Source organism: Dipodomys spectabilis, unplaced genomic scaffold, assembly GCF_019054845.1.
Source record: "Dipodomys spectabilis isolate Male_0828 unplaced genomic scaffold, ASM1905484v1 ptg000652l, whole genome shotgun sequence".
Lineage (NCBI taxonomy): Eukaryota > Metazoa > Chordata > Mammalia > Rodentia > Heteromyidae > Dipodomys > Dipodomys spectabilis.
In genome coordinates, this window is record NW_024871329.1 from 317,176 (window position 1) to 332,669 (window position 15,494).

The 15,494-nt window shown below is 57.3% G+C and overlaps 4 protein-coding genes across 16 annotated transcripts; 1 reads left to right on the forward strand and 3 right to left on the reverse strand.

The window, feature by feature from the left end:
• Positions 1 to 870: 870 nt before the first annotated feature.
• Positions 871 to 1,311, reverse strand: LOC122101319 (keratin-associated protein 12-1-like). Of its 6 annotated transcripts, XM_042671708.1 has the most exons (3): positions 1,235 to 1,311; positions 1,069 to 1,138; positions 871 to 1,008 (listed from the first exon to the last, which is right to left on the reverse strand). In XM_042671708.1, exons 1-3 carry the CDS (start codon positions 1,309 to 1,311, stop codon positions 871 to 873), a joined length of 285 nt encoding a protein of 94 aa, XP_042527642.1. The 6 variants fall into 6 exon arrangements, with proteins under 6 accessions (XP_042527642.1, XP_042527640.1, XP_042527641.1 ...); XM_042671706.1 differs by having other exon boundaries at positions 871 to 1,138; positions 1,250 to 1,311; XM_042671707.1 differs by lacking the exon at positions 1,069 to 1,138 and having other exon boundaries at positions 871 to 1,068; positions 1,207 to 1,311.
• A 3,407-nt stretch (positions 1,312 to 4,718) lies between these two features.
• LOC122101307 (keratin-associated protein 12-1-like) lies at positions 4,719 to 5,279 on the reverse strand. Of its 3 annotated transcripts, none has more exons than XM_042671672.1 (2): positions 5,227 to 5,279; positions 4,719 to 4,986 (listed from the first exon to the last, which is right to left on the reverse strand). In XM_042671672.1, the coding sequence occupies exons 1-2, from the start codon at positions 5,277 to 5,279 to the stop codon at positions 4,719 to 4,721; spliced, it is 321 nt and encodes a 106-aa protein (XP_042527606.1). The 3 variants fall into 3 exon arrangements, with proteins under 3 accessions (XP_042527606.1, XP_042527604.1, XP_042527603.1); XM_042671670.1 differs by having other exon boundaries at positions 4,719 to 4,947; positions 5,143 to 5,279; XM_042671669.1 differs by having other exon boundaries at positions 5,113 to 5,279.
• Positions 5,280 to 12,352: 7,073 nt separating this feature from the next.
• Positions 12,353 to 12,973, reverse strand: LOC122101306 (keratin-associated protein 12-1-like). Of its 6 annotated transcripts, XM_042671668.1 has the most exons (3): positions 12,897 to 12,973; positions 12,551 to 12,620; positions 12,353 to 12,490 (listed from the first exon to the last, which is right to left on the reverse strand). In XM_042671668.1, exons 1-3 carry the CDS (start codon positions 12,971 to 12,973, stop codon positions 12,353 to 12,355), a joined length of 285 nt encoding a protein of 94 aa, XP_042527602.1. The 6 variants fall into 6 exon arrangements, with proteins under 6 accessions (XP_042527602.1, XP_042527601.1, XP_042527600.1 ...); XM_042671667.1 differs by having other exon boundaries at positions 12,353 to 12,610; positions 12,899 to 12,973; XM_042671666.1 differs by having other exon boundaries at positions 12,353 to 12,581; positions 12,867 to 12,973.
• A 1,595-nt stretch (positions 12,974 to 14,568) lies between these two features.
• LOC122101298 (keratin-associated protein 10-3-like) lies at positions 14,569 to 15,240 on the forward strand. Its single transcript, XM_042671651.1, has one exon. It carries the CDS (start codon positions 14,569 to 14,571, stop codon positions 15,238 to 15,240), a length of 672 nt encoding a protein of 223 aa, XP_042527585.1.
• Positions 15,241 to 15,494: the final 254 nt, after the last annotated feature.

Sequence of the window (15,494 nt, forward strand, 5' to 3'; positions counted from 1 at the left end):
GGCGGGCAGCGCTGAGCAAGAACCACAGGTCCGCGTCCTCTGGGCGCCACTGACCTGCGACAGCCCCGCACCACCGCGGGGGAGCCGGCGACAGGCCCACGGTGAAGCGCTGGCCCCGCACGCATGCGCCCTGGTCCTGCACACATGCGCCCTGACCCCCACACGCATGCGCCCTGATCTCCGCACGCACACACCCTGACCCCTGAATGCATGTGTCCTGGTCCTGCACACATGCGCCCTGACCCCCGCAGCACGGGCCCTGACCCATGCACGCATGCGTCCTGACCCCTGCATGCACGCGCCCTGAATCCTGGGACCAGCAAAGGACAGGTGGGCAGCGGAGCGGCCGGACGTGGCCCGAGCACCACGGAGGGGGCACCTCACAGGGGGACGCACAGAGCCCCCCAGAGGAAGGTATGGTTTAGAGAAGACGCAGAGCGGGGCGCGCTAGACCTCGCCGACCACCGTCCCCACGGGGCAGGACCAGGGGGAGGCGGGACAGGGACTGGTGAGGCCAGCCCGGGCCCCAGGGAGTCTGGGGAGACCTCACCGCGCCAGCGCAGCCGGCCGCTTCCTCCGCCCTGCACGCCCTGCTGATGACCCGGTGACACCAGATGACCAGCACGACCCCGACAGCCTTCGGAGCACCTGAACACAGGACAGGAAGGATGCTAGCAGCACAGACTGTTTATTGGGACAGTGGGTAAGAGAAGGAGGCTGGAAGCCGTGCTGGGCAGGAGAGCAGATGATCTTTTCATGTTCTCAGAAAGGACCCAAGGATGGCGTGGGCCTGGGCCCACACAGAGGACAGCGCTCGGGGGCTCACGTGACATCAAGCTGCCCTGAGGACAGTTGGCTGGCAGTGTGTGGTCAGCAGCAGGCGGAGGTGCCGCAGGACACAGGTCTGCAGACCTGGGTAGGGCAGGACGGCTGGCAGCATCCAGAGGACTGGCAGCTGGGGACCACACACACAGCAGGCCTGCAGCTCACAGGAACACACACGGAGGACTGGCAGGAAGGAGACACACACACACTAGGTCTACAGCTCACAGGGGAGCAGCAGGCCACCTGCAATCTCACAGGAATGCACATGGCAGGTCTGCAGCTCACAGGCACACAGCAGGATGACTGGCAGGGCCTGGACACACAGCAGAATGACTGGCAGGGACTGGACACACAGCAGGATGACTGGCAGGGACTGGACACACAGCAGGATGACTGGCAGGGACTAGACACACAGCAGGATGACTGGCAGGGATTGGACACACAGCAGGTCGGCTGGCAGCCTGTGGAGCAGCTGGTGTGGCACATGGTGGAGGCTGGCTGGTGTGGGAAGGAGGTGGTAATGTCTGGCTCCTGCTCTGGACAGCTTTTATACCCAGCCCAGGTGTCCCAACAACACACAACACAGCCGTATCTTCCTTGTTCTGCTTCCTCTTTCCTGTCCCCAGGGTGCATTGTCGGCAGTTGTGTTTGTTGATGTTTGGACTCAGCTTCCTGAGCAGCGTTCCCAGCCCCAGCTCACCCTGGGCGCCTCCCTGGCCCTTTCTGGGCTCCACCTGGCTCTGTTCTGCTCCATCACATTTCCTCACTTGAACTTGGGAGGATACAGAGCCGGAGGATCCCGAGTTCTCCCTGCGGTGACAGCCCTCAGACAGCCAGAGCTCGGTCCTCTACTGATCAGGATGGGACACAGAGCCTGGTCACAGTGTGCTCACACATCACCCCATGGCTCAGAGCTGGGGTCAGGAGGAGGATGGACAGGAGGAGGGCACAGATTCCCAGTCCCCTGGTGGGCAGGCGTGGAGGGCATGGGTTCTGGAAAACCATGTCTTAGTGGGACCCAAGTCCCTGTCTGTAGGAAACTTCTTGGGGAACCAGAATAAAGTGCAGCACTGCATCTCTCTGATGTGAGGTGAAGGCCAGAACAGCCCTGGTCCAGGAAAGCAATAGACCTGATGCAGCACCACAGCACCTGCAGACAGAAGCCTGCACGCAGGGGCTACGGGGTGGCCAGGGCAGCCATTGTCACCTATGACGGCAGGTCTCCACAGGGGGTGCCCAGGGCCTGGGGCACAGCAGCTCAGGGCTGGGAACTGGGTCTTTAGAGGTGCAAGTCGGAGGCTCACCACTCAGTAGAGGACACCACGTGTCTCCTCCTCTGGGCTGTCATTAGGCCACCTAAAAGCCACATACATGAAACCGTGGAGATCTTCCTCACTACCGCCTAGTGCTTCCAGCATCTTGCTTGGAAAAAGTAAGCCACGACTCTTCTGCAGAGACAACAGAGCACAGGGACCCTGGGACATCTCAACCACGGAAAGACAAAACTGCAGCCTAGAGCATCTGACTCAAAAAGAGAAAATGACAGCCCACTGAGCAGGGGAGAAAGGTTCAGAGAAACAGGAGCTCAGCCAGTCCTCCTCACGCGAACACATTCAGGAGGGTGAGGTGTGGCGGTGGGACCCCCCAAGCTTCACTACTGCAGATGCGCTTCGCGGGTTTGCAGATGGGCCTTGTGGGCACAAGGATGGGGCTTCACCCTCAGGACCCCCAGTTGGCACTGGAGCTTCGTAGGAAAAAGAGACTCAAGCCAGCCTTCTGCAAATTAGCATGCTGTGGAGGCCCCCACTGGAGGGCAACACTGCGCCCTGGACGGTCCAGCCTCCAGGACCACAGGCTAAGTGAACTGCTACCACTTATAAATTAACCTGCTTGAAGTACTGTAACTACAGCAAGAGACGACAGCAGACACCCTTCAAGCAGATCAGAATGGAAGCCAGGTGGACACGCCGATAAACACGCATACAAACACAAAGGCACATTTCCTTTCTTGCAGGACAACTGGTCTCAAGTGGGGTTTACACTGAACATTTTAAACTGAAATATGTTGTCCACGGGCACATGGTCACACACAGCTGTGCGTTTCTCTGTTGTCAGACAGAGCGTGTGCTGTGCTCAGACCACAGGATTTGCTGGCAACGATCACTCTGATGTGATGTCTACTCTGCCCTTGCGTGATGATGCCCACGCTGCCCTCGTGTGGCTCTGCACAGGCCTTAGGGTCACTCTACCGGATGGACACATACTGGCTCAGGAGGACAGCGAACACAGGGAACCTTACTCTTCTAAGTCCTGCCCCTGGCTTTGGCCTCTGAGGCCCAAACTGGCCTTCAGTCTCAAAGAGAATGCCACCCCTGTGGGTCTGACTCTCCCTGGAGTTTCTGGGGCAGGGGTGTCCACTCTGTGGAGGACACAGACTCCTTCTCCATGTTCCCCAGTTCTATTTCAGGCTAAGTCTCATCCAAAGCCCCAATTCCAACAACTCAGTGGGTCCCAGGCAATCTTGGTTACAAGTTATAAACCAGTTTCACAACTTGAGACCCATGGCCAGCTTCTAGCACATACACGGACACTTTGGAGTCTGTGACAGCCATGAGGATGGTAGGTCGCAGGGTGGATTCCGTGGAAGGAAGAGCGTGGGACTCTATAGCTGCCTGCCCTAGGGAAACCTTTTTTTTTTTAAATCAGTTGTGGGGCTTGAACTCGGCCTGGACTCTGTCCCTCAGCTCTCCAGTTCAAGGATAGTGCTCTACCACTTGAGCCACTGTGCACTTCTTGCTCTTTCTGCTTATGTGGTGCTGAGGAATAGAACCAGGGCCTCATGCATGCGAGGCAAGCACTCTACCACTGAGCCACCTTCCCAGCCCCCCATGGAAGCCTTTAACACAGAATGACCACCATGGAACTGCAGGGAGGGCTGGGGTGTAGCAAGCACTCAACTGCTTGCACAGGGGTACAACCTCGAGATCACAAGGAAACAAGAACAAAAGAGCTCCTCAGAGTGGACAAGAGGAAAACCTTATTCCCAGAGCTTCTGCATCTGCAGAAGTGACCACACTGACTCACCCAGAGGGGTGAGTCAAATATATTCTTCAGAAAGGGTAGAGGGTACAATCACTTCATGGCAACACACCCTGCCACAGGAAGTGGGCCTTATTACAAATGTGTCCCAGGTTCTGTGCTGGAAAGTGAGACACTGGTGTTTCAATGATGATTCTTTATCAGTAGAAGATGGGGAACCCTGACCAGCAATAGGGGGTTGGTTGACAGAGCAAATCAACTTCTGTGACCTAGAGGGGAATACTCATGTAAGCTGTGGCATGAGTCTGAAGGACCCGGAAGCCAGGCAGCACCTGTGGAGGTGGAGGCCCATTCTGGTCATGCCAAGTCTCAGGGACCCACATGGCCTCTGCCTGCAGTCACCACGGGAGGGAGAGCTGTATGGCAGGGACAGGGAGTCCTGGCAGGGCCATGTTCCTGGGTCCACACAGGCTCTGGGTCTCACCACACCGGCCTGTCAGGCAGCTTCCTTTACCCAGTGCTCCCTTCTGATGAGCTACAGTGAACATGGGCCAGAAAAGGACTCGCCCAAATCCTTAGTGATCTCAGCATAGCCAGAGACACAAGCAGGGACAGAAAGGCACTCATACACTGAACAAGACAGTTTATTTGGTCACTGGAGCAAGGGGAGGTCAAGGGGATCAGGCCTTCCCAGGGAGGAAGCGGGAGGTAAACATCACCCCATGATCACCACCTAGGGGCCCAGGAATGGCTTGGGTATTTCTACTAGCCTCATGGGGAGAAAGTGGGCAAGGTGCTAGAGAGGCCACAGATGCGGGCACATGCACTGGGAAGAGCAGGCCGGGTTCTCCTGGTCAGCAGCAGGTGGAGGTGCCGCAGGACACAGGTCTGCAGACCTGGGTGGGGCAGGACGGCTGGCAGCACCCAGAGGACTGGCAGCTGGGGACCACACACACAGCAGGCCTGCAGCTCACAGGAACACACACGGAGGACTGGCAGGAAGGAGACACACATACACTAGGTCTACAGCTCACAGGGGAGCAGCAGGCCACCTGCAATCTCACAGGAATGCACATGGCAGGTCTGCAGCTCATGGGCACACAGCAGGATGACTGGCAGGGACTGGACACACAGCAGGATGACTGGCAGGGACTAGACACACAGCAGGATGGCTGGCAGGGACTAGACACACAGCAGGATGACTGGCAGGGCCTGGACACACAGCAGGAAGACTGGCAGGGACTGGACACACAGCAGGATGGCTGGCAGGGACTGGACACACAGCAGGATGACTGGCAGGGCCTGGACACACAGCAGGATGGCTGGCAGGGACTGGACACACAGCAGGATGACTGGCAGGGCCTGGACACACAGCAGGATGGCTGGCAGCCTGAGCAGCAGCTGGTGTAGCGCATGATGGAGGCTGGCTGGTGTAGGAAGGAGGTGGTAATGTCTGGCTCCTGCCCTGACCAGCTTTTATACCCAGCCCAGGTCTCCCAACAACACACAGCACAGCCGTGTCTTCCTGTTCTGCTTCCTGTTTCATTAACTAGACTGAAGTGTCTCCCATTTGCATTTGTTGGTGTTTAGACTCAGCTTCCTCGCTAATTGGCTCTTCCCCAATCACCTACCACTTGTGGAACCTGCCTGGGTCTTTCCTGGGCTCCACCTGGCTCTGTTCTGCTCCATCACATTTCCAAACTTAGTGAGATTGCCAAAATCCAGGGCCTGTATTTCCTCCCTATGGGATGATGTTTTCCAAGCAATTACAAAACCCACCCATGTCCGCTAATCGGGAAGTATCTGCAGATCCAGACTTCAGAGTAAAGGCACTCCATGGCTGGAGTCCAAGAATACAGGCAGGGGGAAGGGCACACGGACGCTCTCTCCCTGAGTTAGGAGGGTGGCTGCATGATGTGAAGAACTTCCTATGTGTTGACCCTTCCCTGCTATGTAAAAGAAAACTAGGGAAGTGAATGAGACACAGCTCCCCTCCAGGCCTGGAGACAGCACCCACATGGAAGGATTCCTCAGCCCAGTTCTGGGGGGCATCAGAAGTAAGGCAGGTCCCAGAGGCCTCAGGCTGGAGGCCTGAGCAGCTTGGGTGCCTGGGGGACAGGAACTGTGACCCAGTGCCACACCTGTGGGATTGCTCAAGGCCAGAGGAGGGGCCATGGGCACTCACCAGAGGCTACCCCTTGTCCTCTCCCTGTGAACATGCATCCTTACAGCTACCCCACAGAACAACAACAACAACAAAGGAGGAACATGGCAGCCATCTGTTGCCACCCTTCCCCTTTCCCAGCAAAACACAGAGTGCGCCTTTGGGAAGCTTCCTGGGCACTTTCAGAGTCCCAGCTTTCATCCACTCAACCCCAGTCATGCTTCAGAGCAAGGAAGCTATAGAAGTGGCACAGAAGATGGTGCTCTTAGAACAAATCCTGGAAGAAGAGCTGTGCTGAAAGACACAGGACGTACAAGAAATGAACGTGGACAACATACCGACCCAGGGAGGGCACAAAATGGGCCCCAAACCAGCCTCCTACAACTAGACAGCTGGGGAAATTTTAGGAGACACTCCACAGGGTAATTTAGGACATGAAAAACAAAAATAGCCATCAAGTCCCTGAAGCGGGAAGAGTCACACATGAGAGATTGCAGATGAGAGATCGCAGACTCCTCTTCCAAGACAGTGGAGGCCATATGACAATGGAACGTTGTCTTCATCCACTGATAAAACAGCTACCCAGTATTGCTTTATCTGAGGAAAAATACTTGCACAAGCTGCAAATGCAGTGAGTGCTTTGAGAAAACAATCACTAAGAAAATTCATCAGGGGCCAGGAATGTGGCTTAGTAGTAGAGTGCTTGCCTAGCATGCATGAAGCCCTGGGTTCAATTCCTCAGCACCGTGTACAGAGAAAATTCATCAGAAGCTGGGTGCCGGCGGCTCACACCTGTAATCCCAGCTACTCAGGAGGCTGAAATCTAAGGATCACCATTCAAAGCCAGCCCAGGAAAGTCTGTGAGACTCTTTATCTCCAATTAACCACCAGAAAACCAGAAGTGGTGCTGTGGCTCAAGTGGTAAAGCACTTGCCTTGAGCTGAAGAGCTCAGGGACAACACTCAGGCCTAGGCCCCACAACTGACAAAAAAGAAAAGAAAATTCATCAGAAGTAGATTTGTACAACAGGAAATGTAGAAGGATGAACAAGGGCTTGAATGTGCCTGCCACTTTGTCTGGGACAAGACAACTTGTCCCAGGTATATTCATGGTGTGCTGAGGTAGGGCTGTTGGAAGCCTCTGGCAGGGCAAGGGCTCCTGAGCTGAGTGTAGCAGGGAGGCAACAGCAGAGGCCAGAAAAGAAAACAACATCTTCCTGCAGGGAGGCTCCCGGTGGTCCTAAGCCACGGAGCCTCAGGCCAAGAGGAGGCCAGGGAAGCATCTCCTGACGAGGCCGGCCATCTGCCAGACTGCACCTTCATCCTGCATCCACCACAGAGGCTGCCCTTGTAGCTGCCCCCCAGCCTGCTCTGCTTCTCTGTGCTGTGCTGAACTGGGCCTCTGACTGGGCCTTTCCCTAAATTAATACGTCTCCAGATCTCGTCCTCTTCCTTACCTCCCATGTTCTGTACCTTACAGAACATGTGTGGCAGAGCTGGGACTGAGGCCCTCGTGCGGTGGGAAGAGGACAGGAACAGGACAGAAGGGGCTGAGGGAGACCCGAGCCCCCTCCCCGGTGCAGTGGGAGGGGGCCAGAGCCTCCGCCGCACATTTCTCATCTGTAGAAGGTTGGGTACTCACAGCTACCTCCGCCTCTTCTGCTCCTAGTTCTGAGCTATAACCCAAGTGCCACCTCCTCTTCTCCCCCGCTCCGGCCACGCTCCTCCTCCAGCCAAGCACCAGACACTGCCACAGGCGGCTTCATTGACTCAGGGTCTTCTGAGATAAGCTTCCCCTGGCCACACTTTTGCCACCTGATCAAAACTCTCAGTCAAAGCAGACAGAAGTGGGAGCCATTCAGCCTTCCACCCCGCCCCCCAAGCAAGGAAACACTGCAGGATTCCATGTGAATGGGACAAGGCTGAACCTGGCTTCCTAGCTTTTCCTGAGGGACTTGTCCACCATATTTCTTTTTAAAAATTAGGACCACAATCTGCCCCCTGAATGGATCCAGGACACTCCTCTGCTGTAGCTTAGACCAAACACCTGCTTTGGGCACCTCAACTCGACGTTGCCTTCCTCTATTCAGACGTGAAGAAAAGAAAAACACCCTGGGGGTCCCCTCCCCAAAGCCAGGAGATCAAAATAGACCTGGCAGACTCCAGAGTGCACACAGCATGCTGTTCCTAGAAGTTGGCCCAGGAACAGAGCCATTCAGCCCCTGCGAGGCTCCCGTACCCTCACCCTGCCAGCCCCTCACACCACCACACTTCTGTTGTCTGTGTCTCCACCTCTCCTAGCATCAAGCCCACCTTGAGGCCCGACATCCCTGGTTCTAATCCCTGCTCCACCACGGTCACTGCCTTGGTGGAGCAGCCGCTCCGGTGCCCAGCTGCGGGCCTTGCCTTGGTGATAGAGTGAGAGCTTCCCTCAGGGCAGGGCGTGTCTGACAGGAATGATAGAGTGCATCTCCACGACCAGCTCAGCATCCTCCACCCATGGTTGTGAGCAGGCAGAGACCACATGCACGTGCACACAGCCACTGGGCACACACAGAGCCATGCTTTCAGAGTAGCTCCTGATTTTGAAATGCTATGCCAGCTGCAAGGACCTTAACTTCCAATCTACTAACAATAGATGCAAAACAGATGGCCATGTGGGAGCCATTCACGGGCCAAACAGTGCCACCACCATCCAAAGCAGAAGCACCAGAAAGCAAGCTGATTGGCTTGCTGATACTGATGCAAAATACACTGACAGCTTGCTAGATAGATAAGATAATCAAAAAACATGGCTTCAGGCCCACAGAAACTTCCTCTGAGGAAGGCCAGGTTGGGTCCCGGGGAGGGTGCTGGCTTACCAAATGCTCTAAAGAGACAGAGCCCTTCACATACCTTGGGGGTAGACTGGCCAGAGCCAAGGACACAGGGCTGCGTGGCAGACTGCGGGCCTGGAAGCTCCACCCAGAAACCACTCAGAACTTCTACCTGTCCCCAGTGCAGGCCTTGAAGTCTTGCTAAGGGAGGACAGTGATGGGTTCTGGGACCTGACTCCGCAATCTGTGGGGTGGGCAGGAGCCCCCGTCATCCCTGTCACCGACCCCAGGCCGGCTCCCCGTGGACCACAGCAGGCCCCTGACCGTACCGGCCAAGTGAGAGTCAGACCTGAGCCTCAAGCCGCCCGCCCTGGCCTCCCTGAGGGGACTTACACTGTTGGGACCTCCACTGCCCACCCCCTATTTTAGTGGCAGATGCCACGCTGAAACAGATTGGAGCATGCCCAATTGACCTGGGTTTGGGGAGCCCGAGCCGGGCCTATCCTGGGTCTGAGAGAGCTACTTCCAGCTTCCCGTCCATGAGAGGACAGAGGACAGCACCCATGTGGGCGGTGTGTCCTCCCCGTGGTAAAGACCCCCCAGAGTGGGCCTCTGCTGACTGGACAGCCGCGAGTGGAAGGACTTGTGTGTGTGAGGACACTGGGTGGGCTCTGTCCCTCCCTGGGATGCCACGACGGCCACTTTCCTCCAGTTCTCATGCAGGATGGCGGCACGGGGCAAAGCACAGCTCATGAGCTTGTTCAGGTGTAGAGATGCCGGGCACAGAGCCACAACCCCACCCTCTCTGCTGGGACAGGACGGATGGCAGAGGCCCCGGAGCCCTGGCCGAGAGCACGCGGCCCACCCAGAGGTGTCGGGTCCCTGTGATCACCGGATGATGTGAGGGGCTGGATCCTGTATTCTGATTTCCCCATAGCCCGTGAGCAGTACAGGAAGGGTGCACGTGGCTGCTCAGCCCCCTGGCCAAGCAGATGTGCCCGTGTGGAACATCTCTGGAGGAGTTCAACCCGGCCACACAGGATGACCTTCTGAGCCCCAGGGCTCAGGCTGGAGGGCTCCATACACAGGGTTGTAGCCAGTTTCTACCTTCATCCTGTTCATAATGACGGCCCTTCATGTGCATCCAGGCCTGTGTGTTTAAGGGAAAAGACCAAGATCATGATGGACCAACAGCCGAAAACACCCCAAACTGTCAAGGGAGGAGACCCCCAACGGCCAGAAACAACACCCCAGACTGTCGAGGGAGGAGACCCCCAACATGCCCACCTTGCGCCTTCAGCCCAAATCCAGCTCAGTTCACCAGCCAGTCTGCTTTCAGTCTCACAGGTTTTTAAAGAGCTTTTCTGCTTCCCGTGGTCTCATCTCCTGCACACCTCCCCAATCCCATCCCAGGAAACTCACAAATGTGTCTTCAGCCCCAGGCAAGACCATTGTGCCCGTTCTGACCTGGGGGAAGGAACCACGGGACAGCAGGGAACCGGAGGCCCCTGCCTCCACGTCAGCCACCAGGCCACCATTGGCCACCAGAACACACCTTAGCACACACCTCCAAAAGCCCAGCCCAGCCCTCCACAGCCCTGACAGACAGACAGACAGAGTAGCCTGCATGGTCCTCATTTTGTCTGCCGAAATGAATCCGCCTTTCCTTCCTTCTTCCTGCCTCTGGTCTCCTGGTTGGTGGCGTGGACTTAGAGCCGCTGTCACCCCACAAGTCCTGACATCGTTTGGGCACAGGCCCGGGTCCCCCCCCCAACCCCCCCACCCCGCCACCAACACATGAGTCTTAAAATCTAATCTCTTCCTCACAAACATTTAAAAATATATCGTGGAAAGATTTTGATCAAAAGAAGGAATAAGCTGTGCACCAGAAGCACAGCGCACACCTGCCATCCCAGCTACTCAGGGCTAAGATCTGAGGATCACAGGTAGAAGCCTGCCAGGCGGGAAGGTCCATGAGCCTCTCATCTCTAACTCACTATGCAGAAAAAGCTGGAAGTGACGCGGTGGCCCAAGTGGTAGAGCACTAGCCTTAAGCAAAAAGAGGCTCAGGGACAGAGCCTAGGCCCTAAGTTCAAGACCCAGGACCCCCCCAAAAAAAATGTAAACTTAAACAGCTAAAGGGAGATTGAAATGCCTGCTCCAAAGTAGTAGACCAGGAGCATGTGAAAGGCGAGGCGCTGACCCCAGCGCCACAGAAACCCCACCGGGACAAAACTTGCTACAACTCACACCTAGTGTGAGGAGAGCCGTGCCCACGGCTCCACTGCCGTCCTCCCTCCTTCCCCCACTGCCTTCCCACACACGGGGCTTACTGCTTCTTCTACATCCCACAATCCCCTCCCAGACTCTCTGCGTTGCCTCTCTGCTCTCTTTTTGGGGGTGGGCAGTATTGAGGACTGAACTCAGTGCCTTCAGCGAACCTACTCTACTACTTAGCCACACTGGTACAAGCACTCTGCTACCACTTAGCCACACTGGTACAAGCACTCTGCTACCACTTAGCCACACTGTTATAAGCACTCTGCTGCCACTCAGCATCATCACTAGCCCTTTTTCCTTTTGTCTATTTTTCAGGTCCGGTCTCATGCTTTCTGCTGATGGGACTGGCCCCTGCCCACACCCTCCTCCTTCTGCTAGCCACATGGCTGCAATTGTGTGTGCCTCCAAGCCCAATTTTGTTCAATAAGATGAAGTTTTGCTAACTGTTTTCCTGGGTGGACCTTGAGCCGGTATCCTACTGATCTTTGTCATGTAAGTTGCTGGGGCTATAAGAATGCACCACCATGCTGAGCTTTTTACGTATATTCTTTCAGGATTCTGTGGGTTTGGTTGGTTGGCTTGGGGCGGTTGTTTTGTCTCTTTGCCCTGATACTGGGTCTGAGAAACGGGGTCCCACTCTCACAGCTGGCACTGTACTCCTTCAGCTATGCCTCCACGTCTTGCGTTTTGCTGGTTAATCACAAGTCAAGCCTTGTGGTTTTGTGTGCCCTGGCTGGCTTTGAATGTGCTTCTCAGGCCTCACCCTGCCTCCTAGGATGACAGGCATGAACACAGGGACACAGCTCCCCATCCCTTTCTTATAAGACCCATCTGCCAGGTGTGCACCTACCGCATTCCTGACAACGCACACAGCCCTCCCTGCCTCTGCCTTGTCCCCTTGACGCCGCCTGGCTCCGCAGGAGCCTCTCTGTGGGGTCCACACGGCCTCCCCTCCAACTCTCCATGGTCAGAATAGACAGCAAACAAGAGCGTGAAAGGGGGCAGAAATGTGCATTTATTTGGAGTCTGTGATCCTACAGCAAACTCCTGACAGCCTGGCCCTCTGGGGACCAGTCAGAGCAGGGGTCCAGATCATCCTGCAGCATGCATGACGCAGGTCAGGGTAGGATGAGGGGACTCTCCACCTGCTGGGTGCTGCACTGCAGCCACAGGGAGTAGTACTGGGAAGGGCACAGATGCACTAGGAAGAGCGGGCTGAGCTCTGCTGGTCAGCAGCAGGCAGGAGTGCTGCAGGACACAGGTCTGCAGACCTGGGTGGGGCAGGATGGCTGGCAGCACCCAGAGGACTGGCAGCTGGGGACCACACACACAGCAGGCCTGCAGCTCACAGGAACACACACGGAGGACTGGCAGGAAGGAGACACACACACACTAGGTCTACAGCTCACAGGGGAGCAGCAGGCCACCTGCAATCTCACAGGAATGCACATGGCAGGTCTGCAGCTCACGGGCACACAGCAGGAAGACTGGCAGGGACTGGACACACAGCAGGATGGCTGGCAGGGTCTGGACACACAGCAGGATGACTGGCAGGGACTAGACACACAGCAGGATGACTGGCAGGGCCTGGACACACAGCAGGATGACTGGCAGGGACTGGACACACAGCAGGATGACTGGCAGGGACTGGACACACAGCAGGATGGCTGGCAGGGACTAGACACACAGCAGGCCGGCTTGCAGGGACTGGACACGCAGCAGAATGACTGGCAGGGACTAGACACACAGCAGGATGACTGGCAGGGACTGGACACACAGCAGGATGGCTGGCAGGGATTGGACACACAGCAGGTCGGCTGGCAGCCTGTGGAGCAGCTGGTGTGGCACATGGTGGAGGCTGGCTGTTGTGGAGAGGAGGTGGTAATGTCTGGCTCCTGCTCTGGGCAGCTTTTATACCCAGCCCAGGTGTCCCAACAACACAACACAGCCTTGTCTTCCTCCTTCTGCTTCCTGTTGCATTACCTAGACCGCATTGTCTGCTTTTGTTTGGCCCTCACGTCAGCTCTGACTACTGAGCCTTCACTGTGGCATCGCCCATCCCTGGGCATCTTCTGGTCCTTCTCTGGCTCCACCTGACTCTGCCTTCCTCCATCACATTTTCTGACTCACGTTTGTGAGGCTCCCAAGCTGCAGGACCCCAAGTTTTCCTCCCTGTGGTGACAGTCCTCAAGCAGCCAGAGCTCTGTCCTCTGCTGATCAGGACGGGTCTGCAGAGTGCACATTCTTGATCCCTGGCGACTCAGAGCTGGGTGGGGCAGAGGACAGCCAGGAGAAGGCACAGAGACTCCTGTCTCAGTAGGGCCCAGGATCCTGGTCTCTAAAAGTCTCTGTTTAGGGAGCAGAATGAGACATAAGCCTGCACCCAATGCATGGAGACGGAACTCCCAGCTCTGAGAAACTCGACAGATGCAGGTCCCCAGGAGCCTCGGCAGGACTGGCAGGCAGCTGGGGGAGAGGCAGAGGGAGAGACAGCAGAGGGTCACCCAGGTCCCCCCACTCCTGGGGGACGGGAGCTCTCAGCTCGGTCCCTGGTCTTTGGAAATGCTTTTAGCAAGGTAAGAGGAGGGGATGCAGCCTGTCTTCAGAGGCCATCCTCTGTCTTCTCCCGGGGGTCCCGCCTGTCCTTCTCCAGTTCCCAAAACCCAAAGAAGGGACACAGTGAATCTCCCTCGTGCCCTTGGCCCTCCAGCACTGTGCTTGTAAAACTCAAAGTGGACACTGGGAAAGCCTCCAAACACACATTTAGAAAGAGTCCCAGGCTTTGGTTCAACCTTGACAGCAAGGAGACTTTGTAAATAAGGCGCAGAAGATGGGGCTTCTGTAAGAGAGTTCTTGAAGAGGACGCTGTGCAGAGAGCTGCAGGACTGGGTCTGCCAGTGCTCTCGGATTCCAGCCCCTAGAAGACAGATGTACTGGTGTACTGGCAGCCACCGTGATGACAAGACAGGCAGAGAGCTGTGGTAGGTTGGGCTGAGGGGCCGGGGACAGCTTGTACTCCAGGTCCTGAGGCAGACCACTTCCTTTCCCTTCCACCCAACACTCCACCCAAGACAACTACTACTGTGGATACCAAGCACCATGCTCGAGGCACACAGATGACAGACAGACACAGGGTCAGACAGAGCACAGGCCGACGGAGAGATGAGAGGTAGAGAGGTGAACGGCAGAGAGAGCAATGGCAGGCAGCCCCATCCGCACTGGCAAGCCTGCTGCTGCTGCCCCGGGCACAGACACTGTCTGGCGGAAAACAAGCTGCACAGCATCTCAGCAAACAAACACGGCCAACGCAGCCAGGAGCCCATACACCAGGAAGGGGAAGCTGTGGCCAGCACAGCATGCACAGGAGGGGTATAAAAGCCAGCGGCATTGCACTCACACTCACACACACACACTCACACCTCCCGCTCCTCCCAGCCCCGCCGCCATGGCCGCCTCCACCATGTCCGTCTGCTCCGACGCCTGCACCCACGCCTCCTGGCAGGTGGACGACTGCCCAGAGAGCTGCTGCGAGCCCTGCGGCGCCCCCAGCTGCTGCCAGCCCCGCGGCTGCGCCCCCGCCCCCTGCCTCACCTTCCTCTGCTCCCCAGCGGGCTGTGCGTCCAGCCCCTGCTGCCAGTCCGTCTGCGCCAGCTGCTGCACACCCTCCTGCTGCCAGCCGTCTAGCTGCCAGCCCTGCTGCTGCCCCTGCTCAGCCTGCCAGCCGTCCTGCTGCGTGCCTGTCTGCTGTAAGCCTATGTGCTGTGAGCCCGTGTGCTGTACACCCGTGTGCTGCAGACCCGTGTGCTGTGAGCCTGTGTGCTGCAGACCCGTGTGCTGTGAGCCCGTGTGCTGTGGGGCTTCCTCCTGCTGCTGCCAGCCGTCCAGCTGCCAGCCCTGCTGCCGCCCCTGCCCGCCCTGCCCGCCGTCCTCCAGCGTGTCCCTGCTGTGCAGGCCCGTGTGCAGGCCCGCCTGCTGCGTGCCCACCTCCTCCTGCTGTGCCCCCTGCTGCCAGCCCGGCTGCTGCCGCCCGGCGGCCTCGTGCGTGTCCCTGCTGTGCCGCCCTGCCTGCTCCCGCCAGGCCTGCTGTGGCGGCTCCCCGGGCCAGTGCAGCTGTTGATGGGCGCGACCATGTGAGCACAGGCCCCTCCTCCCCCTCCTACTGCAGGCCTTTGAGCTGCCTCGGCCTCTGACTTCCCTGGGTTCAGGCCCAGCCTCAACCTCTGCTTAGTCCTGGAGGGGACCCTGTTAAAACACAGATAGTCCCGCCTCCTCCTCTGCTCCCACCTCAGGCCGAGTCACCGGCCGGGGGACCCCTCTCCACTCTCTGGACTGCTGCACTCAGCCTCTCGGACACGGCTGTGCACTTTGTGG

What these genes read in the sequence shown, in the direction of transcription:
- LOC122101319 (XM_042671703.1), bottom strand. Translation starts at nt 1,311, where the DNA reads ATGTGCCACACCAGCTGCTCCACAGGCTGCCAGCCGACCTGCTGTGTG. An exon ending in TGCCAGTCATTCTGCTGTGT is followed by an intron (nt 1,100 to 1,144) that starts GTCCAGGCCCTG and finishes TGTGAGCTGCAG; the next exon opens with ACCTGCCATGTGCATTCCTG.
- LOC122101307 (XM_042671669.1), bottom strand. Translation starts at nt 5,279, where the DNA reads ATGCGCTACACCAGCTGCTGCTCAGGCTGCCAGCCATCCTGCTGTGTG. An exon ending in TGCCAGCCATCCTGCTGTGT is followed by an intron (nt 4,987 to 5,112) that starts GTCCAGTCCCTG and finishes CTGTGTGTCCAG; the next exon opens with TCCCTGCCAGTCATCCTGCT.
- LOC122101306 (XM_042671663.1), bottom strand. Translation starts at nt 12,973, where the DNA reads ATGTGCCACACCAGCTGCTCCACAGGCTGCCAGCCGACCTGCTGTGTG. An exon ending in TGCAAGCCGGCCTGCTGTGT is followed by an intron (nt 12,621 to 12,806) that starts GTCTAGTCCCTG and finishes CTGTGTGTCCAG; the next exon opens with TCCCTGCCAGTCTTCCTGCT.
- LOC122101298 (XM_042671651.1), top strand. Translation starts at nt 14,569, where the DNA reads ATGGCCGCCTCCACCATGTCCGTCTGCTCCGACGCCTGCACCCACGCC.